Below are 22589 nucleotides of genomic sequence, written 5' to 3' on the forward strand. Positions count from 1 at the left end.
TGGGGAATTCCATGGACGGAGGAACCTGGCAGGCTACAGTCCATGGGGTTGCAAGGAGTTGGACACGGCTGAGTGACTAACATAAACACAAAGTAGTCAGTTCATCATTATGACATAACAGTGAAATATTTATATACCTAATTAAAATGCTTTGAAACATTTAATTAAAAATACTTAAAGGAGAAAGACAAATCTATAAATATAGTTAGATATTTCAGCACCTCAGTCTCAGTAATTGGTAGAATGTACAGAAATCAGTTAATGATATAGAATGAGGTAGATTATTTGAGCAATACTTTGTTAACCAACTTTATGTATCTAATTGATATGTATTAAGCATTCCTGTTAATGACAGTAGAATACACATTTTTCTCATGTACATATTAAATCTTTACCAACTATATTCTGGGCTAGGAAAACATTCTAATAAAATTAAAAGAATCAAGTCATATTTTTAGACCAAAATGGAATTATATGTAAATGGATAACAGAAAGCTATCTGGAAAATCCTCAAATATTTGGAAACTAACATACTTCTCAGGAACTATGGGTCAAACCAGAAATCAATAGGGAAATTGAAAAGTATTTTGAGCGTATTGAAAATGAAAATGTAGATTAAATTTGTGAGATATACCTCAAGCAGTATTTAGAAATTTAAAGCATTAAGATGCCTATATTTGAAATACAGAACGTTCTCAAAAACCATGACCCCAGCTTCTAGTGTAGGAAACTAGACAAAGAAATGAAAACCCGAAGTATGCAGAAGAAAGGAAATAATAAAGACCAGTTGTTGTCGTTTCTTAGTCATTCAGTCATGTCCGACACTTTTGCAATCCCATGGACTGTAACCCACCAGGCTCCTCTAGAAATGGGGTTTTCCAGGCAAGATTACTAGAGTGAGTTGCCATTAATTTATAAGAGTTCCCAAACAACCAATAACTCAAAGAACAAATCACAGGGGAAATTAGAAAATAGCTTGAGACAAATGAAAACAAAAACAGAACATACAAAACTTGCAGGGAAAAACAAAAGCAGTGCTAAAAGAGAAATTTGTAGTTTTAAACAAATCAATAAACAATATATCAACAACCTAAATTTACCTAGTAAGAAACTAGAAAAAGAAGGACAAACTGAACCCTTAGCTAATAGAAGGAGGGAATGAATAGAGTGGAGATAAATAAAACAGAGAATTGAAAAATAGTAGAGAAAAGCAACAAATTCGAAAGTTATTCCTTGAGGTCAATAAAATTGACACACCTCTAGCAAGAGTAAGAGAGAAGGAAATGGCAACCCACTCCAGGATTCTTGCCTAGAGAATCCTGTGGACAGAGGAGCCTGGTGGGCTGCTGTCCATAGGGTTGCAGAGTCAGACACAACTGAAGCGACTTAGCAACAGCAGCAGCAAGAGTAAGAGGACTCAAATTAAAGTCAAATAAAAGTAGGAATTTTACTATCAGCAAAGAAATAAGAAGGATTAAGAGGACTGTGAATAAACATATAATAACAAATTGGATAGCCTGTATAAAATGGACAAATTCCTAGAGATATATAATTTTCCAAGACTGACTAATGAAGAAATAGACAATCTAAATAGATCTATAACTAGTAGGGAGATTAAATCAGTAATCAGAAACCTCCCAACAAAGAAAGTCCCGGACCAAATGACTTCACTGATGAATTCTGCCAATATTTAAAGAAGAATTAAAACCATTCCTTCTCAAACTCTTCTAAAAAATTGAAGAGGGAATTCTCCTAGCTCATTTTATGAGACCAGTATTGCCGTGATACCAAAGCTAAAGATACTACCAAAAAAAAAAAAAAAGTACAGATCAATATCCTCTTTGATGGATATTGATACAAAAGCCTTCAACAAAATACTAGGAAACTAAATTCAGCAGTATATTAAAAGGGTTATACAGCCTGACCAATGAGCTTTATTCCTGGAATGCAAGAATGATTTAACATGTGTTAAATAGCTAGATCTAATGAGCATATCAGTAACTTGAATACCCATCAGCTGTAGGATAACTTTTCTTTTCAAGCATAAAAAACATGTATAAAAATTTACCATACTATTTTGCTACTCAGTCTCCTGTGAAAGTATATTTGATGTGTACATTACACTGAATTGTATTAGTCAAAGACATGTTCTGAAACTTTCTGTCTAGATATTTCTTCATACATGATTGTAGGTTGTGTAGCTGAAACATGCCAACTTTATATATAATCTCATTTAATTCTCATACAACCCTAATCTTAGAACCACTTCCCATTATGTAAATGATCCAGAATTTTTAGCTATTAACATTATCATTATTGTTTCTGTTACTATCTCCATCCATAAACTTATTACAGAGTCATGAGAGCTGTATTGGAAGTTAGAAGACCTGGATTCTAGTCTGGCTTTCAGTTACTTAACTGTGTATCAGTTCAGTCGCTCAATCGTGTCCAACTTTTTGCAACCCAATGGACTGCAGCATGCCAGGCTTCCCTGTCCATCACCAGCTCCCGGAGTTTGCTCAAACACTTGTCCATCAAGTCAGGGATGCCATCCAGCCATGTCATCCTCTGTTGTCCTCTTCTCCTCTTGCCTTCAATCTTTCCCAGCATCAGGGTCTTTTCCAATGAGTCAGTTCTTCACATCAGGTGGCCAAAGTATTTGAGCATCAGCATCAGTCATACTTAACTGTGTATGACCTTAAATAATTCACTTAAGCTTTCTGGACAGTAGTAAAATCACTAAATTAGAGAAGTTTAACCTAGGTGATATCTAACTTCCATTTTAATTCTAAGATACTATACATTTATGAATCCCAGGTCATATGATTTGCTAATTTGATAGAAAATTACCACTGAATTTAATCATTTTTGGTGTTTATTACCAAAACCTATTAATGCCAGCTTGTGCTTCTACTGTTGATATCATAAATGAATTTGGATTCATCTCTTCATTGCTTAATAGAGCAAGAATTCAAGGTGCTACCTTAAGACCTTACCATAATGTTAACAGTATTATTACCTATAGATTTCTTCCTTCTTATAACTTACATGCAGAGTGCATCATGAGAAATGCTGGGCTGGAAGAAGCACAACCTGGAATCGAGATTGCTGGGAGAAATATCAATAACCTCAGATATGCAGATGACACCACCCTTATGGCAGAAAGTGAAGAGGAACTAAAAAGCCTCTTGATGAAAGTGAAAGTGGAGAGTGAAAAAGTTGGCTTAAAGCTCAACATTCAGAAAATGAAGATCATGGCATCTGGTCCCATCACTTCATGGGAAATAGATGGGGAAACAGTGTCAGACTTTATTTGTTGGGGCTCCAAAATCACTGCAGATGGTGACTACAGCCATGAAATTAAAAGACGCTTACTCCTTGGAAGGAAAGTTATGACCAACCTAGATAGCATATTCAACAGCAGAGACATTACTTTGCCAGCAAAGGTCTGTCTGGTCAAGGCTATGGTTTTTCCTGTGGTCATGTATGGATGTGAGAGTTGGACTGTGAAGAAAGCTGAGCACCGAAGAATTGATGCTTTTGAACTGTGGTGTTGGAGAAGACTCTTGAGATCCCTTGGACTGCAAGGAGATCCAACCAGTCCATTCTGAAGGAGATCAGCCCTGGGATTTCTTTGGAAGGAATGATGCTAAAGCTGAAACTCCAGTACTTTGGCCACCTCATGCGAAGAGTTGACTCATTGGAAAAGACTCTGATGCTGGGAGGGATTGGGGGCAGGAGGAGAAAGGGATGACAGAGGATGAGATGGCTGGAAGGCATCACCGGCTCGATGGACATGAGTTTGAGTAAACTCTGGGAGTTGGCAGGAAGGCCTGGCGTGCTGCAATTCATGGGGTCGCAAAGAGTCGGACACGACTGAGCGACTGAACTGAACTGAACTGATGACATTCTACTTTGTTTTTAGTCTTTCATGTCACTATTTTACTAGTTCTGGCTATGGCTGTCTCATTCCAGTAATTGCTTTAATTTTATACTGAGTTACTTATTACGAAAGATTTGAAATGGCTATAGAATAATAGAAGGCAACTATGTCATTGACAGCCTTGTACATGCCAACCACTATTTAAGAACCTTCATTAATTCATCAGACATTGGTTTGCTTTCTATGTGCCAGGCACTGTGCTGAGGGCTTTAAATACAAAGTCAAACAAAATGCGATCCTTGTCCCAATTGAATTTTAAGATACTACTTTAAGGCATGTATATATTACCTACATTTGCAGATAAGGAGACCAGGACTTGCCCAGGATAGTGCAGCTAACGAATAACGGAACCAGCATTTAAATTCAGGTCTGCATGATGCCAAAAACCCATGCTCATTCCATTATAGCATCTGATCTGCCGTTTGAGAATAGATAGAATTACTGACATTATGTAAACAAATTCTAATTTTAAATTGTAATATCAATTATTTTAATTCCATACCTGTTTTATTTTTTAGCCTGACAGAGAAAATCAAGCTTGCTTGTTTGATAGAATTTCAGAAAGTTATGTGTCACTTTTCATGAGCATACCTCTAAGCCGAAAGGATACATTCTTTCAGGTAAATACAGAAGTTAAGTGGTTATACAAATTATATTTATAGCAAATGAACTATAAAAAGTTATTTTCTTTAAATACATAAGAGAATGCATTTTGTTACTTTGAAAGCAAAATTGCCTCAAGTAGAGTAAAAAAGCTAATATTTTAAGTTATGCCCCCAGCCCAGAAAATTGTATTCTGCTGAAAGCCTTACAGAATCAATTTGTTTGCATACTGAAAAATATTGACTTATCCTAAGCATATTCTTGATTTTTCAATCTACAAAATTATTTTCCTTTTACTTTATAAAGTATATTTTGGTCTAAGAGGACTTAACCTCTTGTGTTATGCATAAGTACAACACTAAGCACCTGTGAACAGTAAAGAACAATGAACAAATTTATGAATCAAATGTTGTTTTACTATGTTAAAATAATTTGGTTAAAATCATTTATGTTCTTGAGTAATGTGAAATGAAGATGCATGGAATTTCATTGAGTATTTTGAAATGTAAACATCTAGCATTTCAAAGCAGAAGACATATTCAAATACTTTGTTGAACTGACATCTGTAAAATCAGAAATATATGAGTATTTTCAAGTCAGTAAATGTTTTTATGGATAAATCCTAAAATAAAATAAATGTCTATCAGGAAAACATAAAATTGCCAAATATTTATACTCAATCTGGATCTAGCTTACAAAAATGTACATACAGTATTATAGAAGGAAGCCAGCAGTGGGCTGGGAATAAGGAGTCTACTACTAATTACACAGGTGATCTTGCAGACATTCAGTCTCTTCAATGCCATAGCCTGTTATCCATCAGATGAAGAGGTTGACTGATGATTCATAACTTGCCTTATAGAACACTGATATTCCAAAAGATAGACTAGCATTTTCTCTGCTAATATAAATTTATTTTTCTTATTTACAGGAAAAATATTAATGGTTAGGATTTTTGATCATTAAATTGCCTAGAGATGACAAAACTGGCTGGATTTCTCCTATCTATAATCCTTCACCTAGTCTGTCCTTTTGTGGTGGGTCTTGTCTGTCTACTACGTGGTTTGATAAAGTCAAGCATGCTTTAACACAAGCCTTAAGAAAAGAATTTTTAAAAGCCTATTTAATGTGAACAAACAAGCTGTGGCACAGTTACATATCCCTCATTCTGTAATTTCTAGTCTTACGTTTAGTGTCCGAATGTTCTCCTTGGGATGATGTGCCTTTTGATATCAAGATGTTGTCTTTATATCCTTCTCAAATCACAACTTGATTTTTTCTGAAGTCCCTATTTTCAGTGGCATTTTCCAAGGAAAAATTAGAAGTTATTTCAATACTTCCAAGTTATTTCAATACTTCTAAGATTCAAAGCCTCACCTGAGAAAAAATAACATGTACACCTTAGTGATTGGACCCTTCCCCCTGTGGTCTATCAGACCACCTCCCTACATATCTATTACCTCCGCGGCTGTTTAAGTAGAAGTGGAGCCTCATCTCTCATTGACTAATTTCTGTTTTAACTCATTCAAATAATTGGGAGTTTTGTTACTAATTGGCTCATCTGAGAAGAATCAAAAAATTATCTTCAGGTCTCACTATTCAGTATAAATTAATTGAATCTAAACATATGGTTTTTATTTCATTTCTTCCAATGTCATACAGTGATATTCCCTCAGAAAATTTCCCAACACTATCTGACACTTTATCTCTTTTCCCACGAATCTCCTAAAGCTGAGATATACACAGAAAACAAAATGTAAAAGTTCTCCTTACCTAGTTCAATTTTTTAATTACTAGCATAATTTTATATACCACAATCATGTGACTCTTTCCAGTAGCATATGTCCATGGCTGATTCAGTAAAATTAAATATATCAGTGTTTTTAAAGCATTCTTGCCTGCCTCTTTTTCCCTACCCCAAAAAAACTAATGAAATTCTTTAAAGAATACCATCACTTACCAGCAGATTTGAGCACTGCTGAGGTAGGTGACTATATTAGTTTCCTGTTGCTGGTGTAAAAACCATCATGGAGTTAGAGGCTTGAAGAAATGGAAATTCATTGTTTTACAGTTATGTAGATCAGAAGTCCAAAATGAGTCTTATGGGATTAAAATCAAAGTATCAACACAGCTAATTTCTTTAAGAAACCTAAAGGGAGAAATCATCTCTTGCATCTTCCAGTTTCTGGTGTCTGCCAGCCTTCCAAAATAGTAAATAGAATATTTTAAATCTTTAACATAAAAATCTGGTATCTTCCTGTGTATAGTTACTCCCCGAGAGAAACTTAGTAGTCAAGTGACTTTAAGTCTAATAGAATACTGGTAGTACTGTATATTAGTTGATATTCACTCATGGCTTTACAATTGGGGTTCAGTTCAGTTGAGTCACTCAGTCATGTCCAACTCTTTGTGACCCCATGGACTGCAGCATGCCAGGCGTCCTTGTCCATCACCAACTCCTAGAGCTTGCTCAAACTCTTGTCCATCAAGTCAGTGATGCCATCCAACCATCTCATCCTCTGTTGTCCCCTTCTCCTTCCACCTTCAATCTTTCCCAGCATCAGGGTCTTTTCCAATGAGTCAGTTTTTCACATCAGGTGGCCACAGTATTGGAGTTTCAGCTTCAGCACCAATGAGTATTCAGGACTGATTTCCTTTAGGATTGACTGATTTGATCTCCTTGCAGTCCAGGGGACTCTCATGAGTTTTCTCCAACACCACAGTTTAAAAGCATCAATTCTTTGGTGCTCAGCTTTCTTTCGGAGAAGGTGATGGCACCCCACTCCAGTACTCTTGCCTGGAAAATCCCATGGACAGAGGAGCCCAGTAGGCTGCAGTCCATGGGGTCGCTCAGAGTTGGACAGGACTGAGCGACTTCACTTTCACTTTTCACCTTCATGCATTGGAGAAGGAAATGGCAACCCACTCCAGTATTCTTGCCTGGAGAATCCCAGGGACAGGGGAGCCTGGTGGGCTGCCGTCTATGGGGTCGCACAGAGTTGGACACGACTGAAGCGACTTAGCAGTAGCAGCAGCTTTCTTTAAAGCCCAACTCTCACATCCATACATGACTACTGGAAAAACCATAGCTCTGACTAAATAGACCTTTGTTGGCAAAGTAATGTCTCAGCTTTTTAATATGCTGTCTAGGTTGGTCATAGCTTTTCTTCCAAGAAGAAAGCTTTTATTCCAAGGAGCAAACAATGTAGTATAACCTCAATAATAATTGGGGTTATGCTACATTAACTCACCTAAATGGACTTTAAATTATTTAAAAACATGCTTTTATTTCTCACCACACACACACAAAATGATAACTGTGTGATGTAATAGAGGTATTAGCTGATGCTGTGGTGGTAATCATATTGCAAAATACAAATATATCAACATGTTGTACACCTTAAACTTACACAGTATTACATGTCAAATATACTTCAATTAAATGTATATATACTTTGTATTACAATGACTAGAAAGAGGGTATACTTTTTCTGAAAGAGGATATCAACAACAAGGTAAAATGAAATAAGTATAGAACCATTAAACCTTAACCGTTAACTTCATCCTTTATCCAAATTAAATTTTTTCCCCTAAATGCTAACAAATAGCTAAACTGATATGACTTTATTTTCAACTCTTCTTTGTTCATATTCGTCAGTTGTTGGAAGTACAAAGAGGCAAAAAAGGCCAAAAACAAGTTATAAGGAGAAAAAGGGACATGTATATTTCAAAAACTCAATAACTTCTTTGGTATTTGAGATGTTACATGAAATATGAAATTATTTTAATATGGCTCTGTTTTGGTAGGTGTATCCTGATTGTTTGGCACAAGCTATCTACGCAACATTCCAGGAAGCATTTCCAGAATCCAGTAATCTCTTTAATGATGAATTTAAAGAAGATCTAGGGGATAATATTTTTCTTTGGTTGTCAGGTATGAATGTTATTTAAGTTTTGATCACTACTTTGGTACCTAAAACTTTTGAATTGCAGTGTTTTGTTTAGTCAAAAATTTTGTAGTTCTTTGTCTTACAAAACAGAATATTGATGTCTGTGTTTCAAAATCATGATGATTTTCTTCTGAAAATTCTGTTATAATAAAATTAATCACTTATTAACTTTAGAAGGCAAATAATTTTATAGGCAGTGGAATTCTTGTAGAAACCAAAACTGCCACAGAAAGAAAACTGTATGATATATATTTTATATTTGTAAGAGAAGTATTTCAAGCTGCTTCTTTTAGAACACTGCTGGCATTTTTATAGCAGATAATACTGGGTAAATTCTAGAGCTAACTGAATTATTTATATAACATACCATCATTAATCAAGGGGAAAAAATGTTTGAATCATGATGTATGTGTGTGTGTGTGTGTGTAGGTAGGAGTTCAGTTTAGTCCGTCGTATCTGACTCTTTGAGACCCCATAGACTGTAGCACACCAGGCTTCCCTGTCCATCACCAACTCCTAGAGTTTACTCAAACTAATGTCCATTGAGTCAGTGATGCCATCTAACCATCTCATCCTCTATTGTCCCCTTGTCTTCCCACCTCCAATCTTTTCCAGCATCAGGGTCTTTTCCAATGAGTCAGTTCTTCGCATCAGGTGGCCAAAGTACTGGAGTTTCAGCTTCAACATCAGTCCTTCCAATGAATAATCAGGACTGATTTCCTTACGATGGACTGGTTGGATCTCCTTGCAGTCCAAGGGACTCTCAAGAGTCTTCTCCAACACCACAGTTCAAAAGCATCATTCTTTGGTGCTCAGCTTTATTTATAGTCCAACCCTCACATCCATACATGACTACTGGAAAGACCATAGCTTTGACTAGACAGCCCTTTGTTGGACAAGTAATGTCTCTACTTTTTAATAAGCTGCCTAGGTTGGTCATAACTTTTCTTCCAAGGAGCAAGCTTAATTTCATGGCTGCAGTCACCATCTGCAGTGATTTTGGAGCCCAAAAATAAAGTCTGTCACTGTTTCCAGTGTTTCCCCATCTATTTCCCATGAAGTGATGGGACCAGATGCCATGATCTTAGTTTTCTGAATGTTGAGTTTTAAGCCAACTTTTTCACTCTCCTCTTTCACTTTCATCAAGAGGCTCTTTAGTTCTTCGCTTTCTGCCATAAGGGTGGTGTCATCTGATATCTGAGGTTATTGATATTTCTCCCAGAAATCTTGATTCCAGGTTGTGCTTTATCCAGCCCAGCGTTTCTCATAATGTACTCTGCATATAAGTTAAATAAGCAGGGTGACAATATACAGCCTTGACGTACTCCTTTCCCTATTTGGAACCAGTCTCTTGTTCCACGTCCAGTTCTAACTGTTGCTTTCTCACCTGCATACATATTTCTCAGGAGGCAGGTCAGGTGGTCTGGTTTTCCCATCTCTTTAAGAATTTTCCACAGTTTATTGTGATCCACACAGTCAAAGGCTTTGGCATAGTCAATGAATCAGAAGTAGACTTTTTCTGAAACTCTCTTGCTCTTTTGATGATCCAGCAGATGTTGGCAATTTGATCTCTGGTTCCTCTGCCTTTTCTAAATCCAGCTTGAACATCTGGAATTTCATGGTTCACATACTGTTGAAGCCTGGCTTGGAGAATTTTGAGCATTACTTTCTAGTATGTGAGATGAGTGCAATTGTGCAGTAGTTTGAGCATTCTTTGGCATTGGCTTTCTTTTGGATTGGAATGAAAACTGACCTTTTCCAGTCCTGTGGCCACTGCTGAGTTTTCCAACAGTCTATACAGTCAGCAAAAACAAGACCAGGAGCTGACTGTGGCTCAGATCATGAACTCCTTATTGCCAAATTCAGACTTAAATTGAAGAAAGTAGGGAAACCACTAGACCATTCAGGTATGACTGAAATAAAGTCCCTTAAAACTATATTATAAGTAGGAGTGGCAGAACTCAAAACACTGAAGGGAAGTAAAATTCCATCCTGGAGTACTTAGCTAGAGATTTAGGCACTTAGGTTTTAAAACTATGGTATTGGAGAGAAAAATCTCTTTCTGTCCAAACTTTGATTACTCTTTTATAATTGTTTTGTGTCAATTCTTAGTAACCAAACCATTTCTACAAGAAAATGTTTCATGTTTTAAGGAAGGAGTCCGTGGGAGGTAAATTCTAGAAAATAACCTGGAACACCAGCCCCCTCCATCAAAATACATAAGACAGGAGTCTCCTAATTACAGAGAAAAATCCAACTAATTCAAATATAAGAAATAAAAAGAGAATGAGCACATCATTCAGACAAAAAAAAAAAAATACCATAAGAGAAAAAGTGAAGAACAAAACAGATTTCCTCCAGACCTGTTATAGACTACATTGTGTTCCCACCCCAAATTCATATTGATTTCTGTATGTAAATATTATGAGTCACTTCCTTACTTAATCCTTTTGTTTGAGCTTTATCATTCATTCTAGGGTTTTCAAGTCATTTATCGTATCATCTGCAAATATAGTTTTCATACTTCTTTTGCAACTGTTATGCTTTTAACTAGTTTCTGTGATGTATTCAAGCATGAATGTATGTAATATGCTGAGATGAGCAATAGCAATGAGTTAGGAGATTTATAAGGTAAATCCAGTGGGGATGTCTACTTTAGCCTGTCCCTATTGGTCTTCAAAGCATTCTGCTTTGAACTGCCTGAGTTAAAGGCAAGAACACTAAATATAGATCCCTTATCTGATTTAAATATCAGAATAGATAGTTTTCTTACTTCTAGCCTGAATACATTTGTTTGCAAATGCATATTCTTTGAAAGAGTTGGCTTAAAACTCAACATCCAGAAAACTAGGATCGTGGCATCTGGTCCCATCACTTCATGGCAAATAGATGGGGAAACAATGGAAACAGTGACAGACTTTATCTTGGGGGGGGCTCCAAAATCACTGCAGATAGTGACTGCAGCCATTAAATTAAAAGACATTTGCTCCTTGGAAGAAAAGTTATGACCAACCTAGGAAGAAAGGAAAGAAAGAAAGTGAAGTCACTCAGTCATATCCGACTCTTTGTGACCCCATGGACTGTAGCCTACCAAGCTCTTCTGTCCATGGGATTTTCCGGGCAAGAGTACTGTAGTGAGTTTCCTTCTCCAGGGGACCTTTTCTGACGCAGGGATCGAACCCTGGTCTCCCACATTGTGGACAGACACTTTTACCACCTGAGCCACCAGCAAAGACCAACCTAAACAACATGTTAAAAAGCAGAGACATTACTTTGCCAACAGAGGTCCATCTAGTCAAAGCTATGGTTTTTCCAGTAGTCATGTGTGGATGTTAAGGTTGGACTATAAAGAAAGCTGAGTGCCAAAGAATTGATGCTTTTGAACTGTGGTGTTGGAGAAGACTCTTGAGAGTCCCTTGAACTGCAAAGGAGATCTGACCAGTCCACCCTAAAGGAAATTAGTCCTGAATATTCATTGGAAGGACTGATGTTGAAGCTGAAACTCCAATACTTTGGCCACCTGATGTGAAGAACTGACTCATTGGAAAAGACCTTGATGCTGGGAAAGATTGAAGGTGGAAGGAGAAGGGGACAGATATGGTTGGATGGCATCACTGACTCGATGGATGTGAGTTTGAGTAAACTCTGGGAGTTGGTAATGGACAGGAAAGCCTGGTGTGCTGCGGTCCATGGGGTCGCAACGAGTCAGACACAACTGAGTGACTGAACTGAACTGATTCTTCCAACATAGGCTATTTATCACTGTTGAACACTTGCTTCAGTACTTCTCTGTGGGCTGTTTCACCTTAGGAGAAAACATTTGTATAGCGAAAGGATTGATGTTTATTGCCTCTCCTTCACATCAGGCAGAGAAATGGTTTAAAGTGAAGGGTAGGTGTAGCTAAAATGGCAAGCTTAAGGAATCCTTGGGATGAAACTGTACCTTAGCCTCAATGTCTATATCCTGATTGTGGTATCATATTATAGCTTTACAAGGTGTTACCTTTGTGGGAAACTACATAGATGGCACAGGGATCTCTCTGTATTATTTGTTGCAAGTACATGTAAATCTACACTCATCTCAGAGTTAAAAAAAATTCAAACCTGCATTTTCTTAAGATAAAAGGTAGCTATGCAGGTGGAATTATATGAATATTCTGGACAACTACCAAAATCTACTAAAGCTAAACATATATTAAATTTGGACTCTCAGGTACATAACCTCCAGAAATCTACATATTTCTGTATACCAAAAGAACAAAATGTTCATAGCAATGCTATTCATATAATAATCAAAATCTACTGTTCAAATGCCCACAATAATATAAAATTTAGATAAACTGTGGAGTATTCATATAATGAAATACTGCCAGCAATGAGGATGAGTGAACTACAATCGTATACAGTAGTAAACAAATCACACAAACAAGGTTGAGGGACCAGGCACAAAAAGGTAGATCCTGTATGAGTTCTTTGATACAAAGTTCAAAATCTGACAAAACTAATCCATGGTGTTACAAGCTGAATATTTTGTTTCTGAGGGCTGGTAACTTGCACGCCATGTATTAAACTTGAAAAGATTCACTGACCTGTACATAATTGTTCATTTTTATTTTTATGCATGGATAAGAATTTAAGTTGAAAACAAAGGCAGTAGTGGTGGCTGCACTAGAGCCTCTGTGATTTATTTAACATGAATGTGTTTGTACAGATTTCTGTCACAATGCTTTTTCTCACATTGCATATCTATCAAGACTCACATGTTTTCTGAGTTCTATGCTCATAAATGACCTTTTCACCTTTTACTATGATTTTATCTCTCAATTGTGATTGATTATTTTGTTTTGGCTAGAGCACTTGTTGAAGGAATTTAAAAAGACATTTTTCTTATTTCTTTATTGGAGAAATATTTATATCATAGATCTAAAATACTTAATTTCTCCTCGTTAATATATGAAAAATTCCTTTTTTAAAAGATGATGTCATAGCTTTATTTGTTTCTTTGCGTTATATCCAGTTTGATTACTTACATTGTCAGTTGGCTTTCATTTTGGTTCGTTTTTCACAGATTTTTTTTTTTTTTTTACCAGAGTTCCTTATTTGTTGTTGTTTGGTTGCTAAATCATGTCCGACTCTTTGCAACACCATGGACTGTAGCCCCACCAGGCTTCTCTGCCCATGCGGTTTCCCAGGCAAGAATACTGGAGTCAGTTGCCATTTCCTTCTCTAGGGGACCTTCCCAACCAAGGGATGGAACACGTATTGGCAGGTGGATTCTTTACCACTGAGCCACATGGGAAGCCTAGAGATCCTCATATACAATAAGAAAAAAGCACCAGAGCTTGTGTTAGTTTCCTATTACTGATGCAGCAGATTACTACTTAGTTTAAAGCAACGTAAGTATATTATCCTAGAGTTCTGAAAGTCATAGGTCCAAAATGAGTTTCACTAGGGTAAAACCAAGATGTTGGGAGAGCTGTGTTATTCTAGAGGCTCTAGGGAAAATCTCTTTGTAGCTTTTCAGAAGCTGTTTCCATTCTTTGCCTCATAGCCTTTCATCATCAAAGCCCACAATGACTAGTCATCTTTCTCATATTGCATCATTCTAATACTGACTCTTCTACTTCCCTCTTCCATATCTATGACTCTTCTGAGTACATTAGGTTCACCTGGACAAGCCAGCATACTGTCCATATTTTAAGGCTAGCCAGTTATTAACTTAATTCTGTCTGCTTCCTTAATTCCTCTTTGCCGTGTAACATAACATAGTCACCATTTGGGAACATTAAGATATGGAAGACTTTGGAGGATACTTCTGCCTAATATAGAGACACATTAAGATTTTGTATGATTGGCTAGGTTTTAGCACAAGCTTTATGACTGTCCTATGTGGCAGCTTTACAATGAGTAAGATGAAGTTTTGTGCTCTGACTTCTGGCTTCTGCTTAGGATGTAAAAAACTAAAATATTACTTCCACTCTTCTACCTGAAAACACTAAACTACCTGCAAATTTGAAACTTTCCTTGAGCCCATCAGAGGTTCCAAGGCAGTCAACCCAAAATCTACAGAAAGACAGGTGCCTCCAAGGGAAGACCAGATGTCAGCACTTGCTCACGTGGGACAGATGCAGCTAGATGCATTAAAAAGGCAGTAAGAAGAATTTAGCCAAAATTTCTAATGAATTACTTACAGCTGAGTATGGTCTAATGTGACCATATAGGATACTTAGGAGCTTCATAAACAAGGAGGAAGTTGACATTACAAGTTTCTCTCCAGATATTTTATAAGTAACAATTGAGGATGGTATGACAGTCTTGAGAAAGCCTGGGGGAATATAAGAGAAACCACTACAAAAAAGGCATTAAGCCTTGCCTGGACCCTTCTCTTCCATCTCCTTTGTGTTAACAACAACAAGCTTTAAGTCACAGCAGGAGGAGGGAGAGAGGTTGCAGGGAGGAAGGGCAGCAAATCCAGCTGCCCTTAGCGAAGGAATGGAGATAAAACTCACCCCAGAAACAGAACTACCTATCAAAAGACAAATAAATAATCAGAACCAGTTTTAGATAAGGCACAGGTATTAGAATATTAGACAGAAAATTTCAACTACCTATGAGTAATGTGGTAAATGCTCAAGTGGAAAAGATGGATAACATGTATGATCAGATATGTAATTTGAGTGAAACATGGAAATTAAACAAAAAAGGCCACACAGACCAATGGAAGAAGAGTGAGAACCCAGAAATAAACCCTCACAAACACAGTCAACTAATATTTGACAAAGAAGCCAAGAATACTCAATAGGAATATGATCATCTCTTCAATACATGGCGTTGGGAAAGCTGAATCACCACATGTAGAGTAATGAAATTTGACTCCTATCTTATTGTCATCCAGTTGCTAAGTTGTGTCCGACTCTTTGCAACCCCGTGGACTGCAGCACACAGGCTTCCCTGTCCTTCAGTATCTCCCAGAGTCTGTGTAAACTCACATCCATTGAGTGATACCATCCAACCATCTCATCCTCTGTCATGTGCTTCTCCTCCTGCCCTCAATCCTTTCCAGCATCAGGGTCTTTTAAATTGAGTCAGCTCTTTGCATCAGGAGGCCAAAGTATTGGAGCTTTAGCATCAGTCCTTCCAATGAATATTCAGAGTTGATTTTCCTTAGGATTGACTAGTTTGATCTCTTGCTGTCCAAGGGATTCTCACGAATCTTCTCAAGCACGACAGTTCAAAAGCATCAGTTCTTCAGTGCCCAGCCTCTTATTGTCCACTTCTCACATTCATACATGACTACTGGAAAAACCATAGCATTGACTGTATGAAACTTAGTCAACAAAGTGACATCTCTGCTTTTTAATATGCTGCCTAGGTTTGTAGTAGCTTTTCTTCCAAGGAGCAACTGTCTTCTAATTTCATGGCTGAAGTCACCATCTGCAGTGATTTTGGAGCCCAAGAAGAGAAAATCTGTCACTGTTTATACTTTTTCCCCTTTTATTTGCCATGAAGTGATTGGACTGGATGCCATGATCTTAGTTTTTTGAATGTTGAGTTTTAAGCCAGCTTTTCCACTTTCCTCTTTCACCCTCATCAGCAGGCTCTTTAGTTCTTCCTTGCTTTTTGCCATTAGAGTGGTAGCATCTGCATGTATGAGTCTGTTGATATTTCTCCCAGCAATTCTTGATTCCAGCTTACTATTCATCCAGTGTGGCATTTTGCATGATGTACTCTGCATATAAGTTAAATTAGCAGAGTGACAAAATACAGCCTTGACATACTCCTTTCCCAATTTTGAACCAATCTGTTGTTCTCTGTCTGGTTCTGACTGTTGCTTCTTGACCTATATACAGGTTTCTCAGGAGGCAGGTAAGGTGGTCTGGTATTCGCATCTCTTTAACAGTTTTCCAGTTTGTTGTAATCCACACAGTCAGAGGCTTTAGTGTAGTCAATGAAGCAAATGTTTTTCTGGAATTCCCTTGCTTTTTCTATATCACTCACAAAAATTAACTTCAAATGGAGGAAAGAACTGAAACCATAAAACTCTTAAGAAGAAAACATAGTGGAAAAGCTCCTTATATGTCTTGGCAATAATTTTTTGGATATGATATCAAAAGCACAAGCAACAAAAGCAAAAATCAGTAAGTGAAACTACATCAAACTAAAAAGCTTCTGCACAGTAAAAAAAAAAAATCAACAAAATGCAAAATGAATTTATTAAATATATGTGCAAATCATATGTTATAAGGGATTGATACCCAAAAGCTAAAAGGAACTCAACTCAATAGCAAAACAAACAAACAAACAAAAACTATGTGATTTTTAAAATAGAGGAACTGAAGACATTTTTCCAAAGAAGACATACTGATGTCCAACAAGTACAGGAAAGGATGTTCAGCATCACTAATCACCAGGGAAATGCTAGTCAAAACTACAATGAGATATCACCTCACACCTGTTAGAATGGCCATTTTCAAAGTGACTACAAATAACAAATATTGATGAGGATGTGAAGAAAAGAGAACCCTTGTTGTTGGTCAAAATGTAAATTGGTAGAGCCACTGTGGGGAACAGTATGGAGGCTCATCAAGAATGAAAACTAGAGCTACTGCGTAAGTCAGCAGTCCCACTTCTAGCAACTAGACTGCCTCTTTCTCTTGATCCCCTGCCAGGCCGTGGTGTGGAGTGAGCGGAACTAGGCATTTGCCCTTTGGACTGGGAAGTGTGATGAGGTGGCTGCCATCTGTGCAAGTCTCTCGCTGCTCTGATTGTTAGCAATCTGACATACACACCCGCCTCACAAGTAGAGTCTAGGCTTCTCCAGCTCTCCCATCTGTCTCAGTGGATTTCCCGGCAGACAAGGGGGCCTCCCCGGGGCAAGGATGCACGTGTGTGGACCTTCTCTTCCATACCCCTCCAGGGGCGCTGGTCCCACCCTAACGCCTTCCCCTCCCCCTGTAATTCTGCCCAGTTACATGGAGATCTTTCTTGCAGTTTTGGCTTTATAAAAGATATCCTGCTGGTTTCCAATTAGTTGGTTTTTTGTTTTTGTTTTTGTTTTTTAAGTTGTCTTCCATGTGTAGATATATTTTGGATGTGTTTGTGAGAAGTGAGCTCCATGTCTTCCTACTCTGACATTGATCCCCCATTCAATAAGAAACTATCTTTTAAATATCCCGATCTGTTGACCTTCCTATACCCCAGATTTTCCACTAATATACCATATATTTTAAAACACAGACAATATTGAGAAACATTCAAATGAATTGTTTTGAATATTTTATCTAGTGGCAACTAATATAAAATAAGCAATGACCAAATTTAAAAACACTTCAAAAATTCCAATTTGATATCAAAATACAACAAATAATCCTCATTGAATGCTCACTACTGGGAAAATATTGGATATATTTTATGAGTATGTCAGTGTATGTTAATATGTTTATTATATTTTATGTTTGTTTTTATATTCATGTTTCCCAGTTACTGAATGCTTTAACATATACAAACTCAATTAACCATCAGAATAAGCATATGAAGTATACTAAGGAATTTATATTGTTCTCATTTTTACTGCTGAGGATATAAATGTTTTGTGTGGTTAAATCAATTATTCAACCCTACACAGCTTTTGGAACAAAAGTGGAACTTTTTAAATAGAATTTATTTTTAAATTTTAGAGTGTTATAATCTAGTCAAAAACATTATTTTGAAAATAATAGATACAGAGAGGGAAAAATTTTTAATGTAATCATCTATTGATTGTTGCTCAGAGGCAATCATGTTAACAATTAAGCTACAGTCACACATCTGTATAAGGTAAAATTGTCCTTCACATAAAAACAATTCTATGATTACTTTTATATGTTAATAAATACTTACAAGGTAACTTTTTATGGATACTTCATGATCCACTGTTTGGATGTACTATCGTTGGATATTTAGGTCCTTTCAAGTTTTCACAATGTTAATCTTCCCTTATGTCTGTTTATGAACTTAGCTTGTATTTTTGAGTCAGAAGGGTATATATCATGTTTATCTCTTTTCTGATTCACTGTCTTATATGGTAAGACATTAACATTTCTGTATAGAGATTCCCTCATTTGAAACCTAAGACTGGCAGTTCTCACAGGACTGTTGTGAGAATTAAATGCATAATACTCAAAAAAAGGCTTCAACAGATGTTTTTAAAATAGTAATTTCTTTGGTTAAATATACATTTTGTATTAACAGGTTTACCACCTCAAAAAGGATTTTGGACCCACTGGAAACTGAAAGAACTCTCCACAACCACCATTCATGGTAGCAAGAAAATGCCTTCAAAATCTATAAAGGACATGATTGCAAGAAATCAAGAACAGATATCAGCTTGTAAGTAAATTTATTATATATTGCTTACTGAAATAGCCAAAATCAAATATATCATTATTCATTTATCAGAATTTTTTAATGACTTACTTTCTGGTGAGAGTCTTAAAATAACATTTAATTTATAGATGGGTGGAGAAGGAAATGGCAACCCACTCCAGTACTCTTGCCTGGAGAATCCCATGGAGGGAGGAGCCTGGTAGGCTACAGGCCATGGGGTCGCAAAGAGTCGGAGACGACTGAGCCACTTTCACTTCACTATAGATGGGTATTATATTAATTTGAATACTGCTTTATGTTTTTAGTTTTTCATTATAAAAATTACATGTACTTAAGTCCTTTTCTCATTTACACTTATTATGATTTTAATATTAATTTCAGGGAACTTCTCATGTATAAGAATGCTACAAATACTCTTACTTTTTGGCTGTATTGCTAACTGGTTAGTAATGTATTTTACCAATAGATAAGCTTAAAATGTTTTATTCAGTAAATTTAAATAATGCCTTTGTAGAGTGTCAGTTTTGGGGCATATTTATCAGGGCTTACTTAACCTAATATGAAAACACAATCTACCTGCTTTTATCTAGTACTTTTAAATTTCCATTATTATATTTGTTACAAAGGGAGATAGTTAGATTCCAGTATTTTGTTTCCAAATGCTCACTTTTTAGATAATCCACTTACAGACTACTTGAAATACCAATTCACATGGATATATTTTTGTGTTCTCTTATACCTGCCAAATTTCTGAGATAAGACCAAACTTCTTAATTACTCTATATTAAAAAGCACTTTAAGGCAAGCTCATGTCTCTCTAATTTATACTATATTTCAATACTAAACCCTGGTCTGGTGCTCAGGCCTCATTACTGACCGACTAAACAGAATCTCAGACTCAGTATATTTTTTAAAGGTACTCAGATGACTTCAATTTGCAGGCAAAGTTAAGAACTCCTAGTGTAAAGGGAAATACCTTTCCATTATACTTCTTGATATAGGCTGGTGGAAGGAGGGACTAACCTCCTCAACCTACTCTTCTGAAAACTCTCTCTTCAGTTAGTTTTTTATTCTAAAATTGTTTAATTGATTAATTACTGCTTTTCTGATTAGTGCTTTGATTTTTTGCCACTCTTATCTCTATAGATAGCATTCTGTCTTTTAGTAGTTATGTGAAATTTCTTATTTGCTAATGTTACCCTTGTTTTTATAGAACTTCATACGTATTTGTTATTTTGTATAGAAAGAGAGATAATTTACTATTTTGACCCAATCTTAAACATCTCTTTTTGCTTCTTAGTTTTACATGTGAAAAATAAGTTGGCTAAATAGAAAATTAAGGGACTTTTAATTTTTTGAAGTTTTAACTTATAGGAAAGTGGTAAAAATAGTGTAAGGAACTCCCATATATTCTTTATCCACCTGTTGTTTGAATTTGTTCTATTTGTTTTATCATTCTCTTTTTTTATATAAGCATTTAAAGCTATAAATTTCCCCAATTACTGTTTCAGCTACTTTCTGCATATTTTGATGTTATATTTTCATTGTCATTTAATTCAGAATATTTTCTAATATCCAGTATAATTTCTATTTTGATCCATGGGTTATTTAGAAGTGTATTACTTAATTTTTAAAAATTTAGGGTTTTTCTGGATATCTTAAAATTACTGATTTCTACTTTAAAAAATAGTGATCTGATCTACTTTTAAAAATAATGATTTCTACTTTTAAAAATAGTGATCTGTACAGTCTTTTGTAGTGCACTGAGATTTGTTCTACAGTACATGATCTGTCTTGGTAAACATTCCGTGTGCACATGAGAAGAATATATATTCTGCAATTATTTTGTCTCAATTAGATCAAGGTGGTTTATCGTGGCGCAGATGATAAAAGCGTCTGCTTGCAATGCGGGAGACCCGGGTTCAATCCCTGGGTGGGGAAGATCCTCTGGAGAAGGAAATGGCAACCCACTCCAGTACTCTTGCCTGAAAAATTCCATGGATGGAGGAGCCTGGTGGGCTCCAGTCCACAGGGTCCCAAAGATTTGGACACAACTGAACGACTTCACTTTCACTTTGCACTTTAGATCTTCTGTATCAGGGTTCAGTAAACTATCTGGCCTATTTTTATATATCCTATGAGCTAAGAATGATTTTTCCGTTTTCAGGGCTGTAAAATAACAAAACATTAAAGAATATACTACAGAGGTCATATGCAGCCCACAAAGCCTAAAATATTGGATTATCTGGCCCTTCATAGAAGAAGTTTGCTAACTCTGGTTCTGTATCTTTATGATATTTTATTTAATTGTTCTGTTTATTTCTGAGAGGTGATATTAAGATCTCCAACTACAGTTGTAGAATTATCTATTTCTCTCCTTAATTCTGTTGATTTTTGCTTTATGCATTTTTAAGTTATTTGGTACATATACATTTACATATTATGTTTTCCCTTTAATCATTATGTTTCTTTGTATCTATGATAATTCCACTGAGTGCTATTCTGTCTGTTATTAATACAGCCACTTCAGCTTGCTTATGTTTGTGGTCTGCATAGTGCCTCTTTTCCCAACATTTTACTTACAGTTTCTTTGTGTTTTATGTTTACAGTGTACCTCTTATAAATGAGATATAGTTGAATCTTGGGGTTTCTTTAAGTCTTAAAATTTCTTCCTTTTAATTGGAGTGATTACTTCATTACATTCAATATAACTATTGAATTAGTTCAACATAACTAATGTTAGGTTTGTTCTACCGTGTTCCTGTTTGTTCCTCTTTTTTGTTCTTCAGTTCCCCTTCTTTATCTTCATTTGGTTAATCAAATATTTTTAGTATTCCATTTTTATTACTCTATTGGCTATTTGCATATTGCCTCCTTGTATTTTTTGTAATTGCCTTAATGATTTCAAACACATCCTTAAATTATTGAAATCCTACTTAAAGTTAATGCTATCCTATTTCACTAAAATGTAGGAACTTGGAGAAGGATAATTACATGTACTCTACTCCTCTTTGTCCTTTGTGCTATTGTTGTCACATATGTTAGAAGATCTACATAAATAATGGCCTCACATTATCTAGTGTTAGGATATTTGCTCCAAATAACGACATGGTTTATTTCACCTTTATTGAGTGAGGTCTAATTGATGTACAATAAACCACACATATTTAGAATATAAAATTTGACAATTTGACATATATATAAACTCATGAGACTATCACAACTTTCAAGATAGGAAACATATCCACCATTCCCAAAAGTTCCTTAGACTTTTTTTGTAATTCCTCCCTCCTCAATCCCCAGGCAATTACTCCTGTGAGCTTTGTCAGTACAGGTTAGTTTGCATTTTCTAGAATTTTATGTAAATGAAATCATAGAACATGTGCTATCTTTTGTTGGCATTTTCTACTCTGCATAATTATTTTGAGATTCATTCATCTTGTTGCATGTATTAATAGTTTGTTACCCTGTATTTTGCTAAGTCCATAGTAAGGATATACCACAATTTCTTTATCTGTTCACAGGTGGGTAGACATCTGCATTGTTTCCAAGATAAGTTATTGTAAGCTTACCTATAAGCTGTTATAAGTAAAGCTGCTGTTAATATTCATTACAAGTCTTTGTGTAAACATAGAATTTCATTTATCTTTTGTAAACATCTAGTAGTGGAAGTCTGGGTACTATAGGAAGTGCATTACAGCATTTTAAGAAATTGCCAAATTTATCTA

At 36.0% G+C, this 22589-nt stretch overlaps 1 protein-coding gene across 1 annotated transcript in view; it reads left to right on the plus strand.

Moving 5' to 3' along the window:
* Nucleotides 1-18872, plus strand: part of FAM227B (family with sequence similarity 227 member B) — a 37360-nt gene extending 18488 nt beyond the window's left edge. Inside the window, exons 7-9 of the mRNA XM_027552877.1 lie at nucleotides 4462-4563; nucleotides 8354-8480; nucleotides 18727-18872. Coding sequence (XP_027408678.1) covers nucleotides 4462-4563; nucleotides 8354-8480; nucleotides 18727-18872 — 375 coding nt within the window. The remainder of the gene's footprint in view (nucleotides 1-4461; nucleotides 4564-8353; nucleotides 8481-18726) is intronic.
* The last annotated feature ends 3717 nt before the right edge of the window (nucleotides 18873-22589 follow it).

Source organism: Bos indicus x Bos taurus, chromosome 10 (assembly GCF_003369695.1).
Source record: "Bos indicus x Bos taurus breed Angus x Brahman F1 hybrid chromosome 10, Bos_hybrid_MaternalHap_v2.0, whole genome shotgun sequence".
NCBI lineage: Eukaryota > Metazoa > Chordata > Mammalia > Artiodactyla > Bovidae > Bos > Bos indicus x Bos taurus.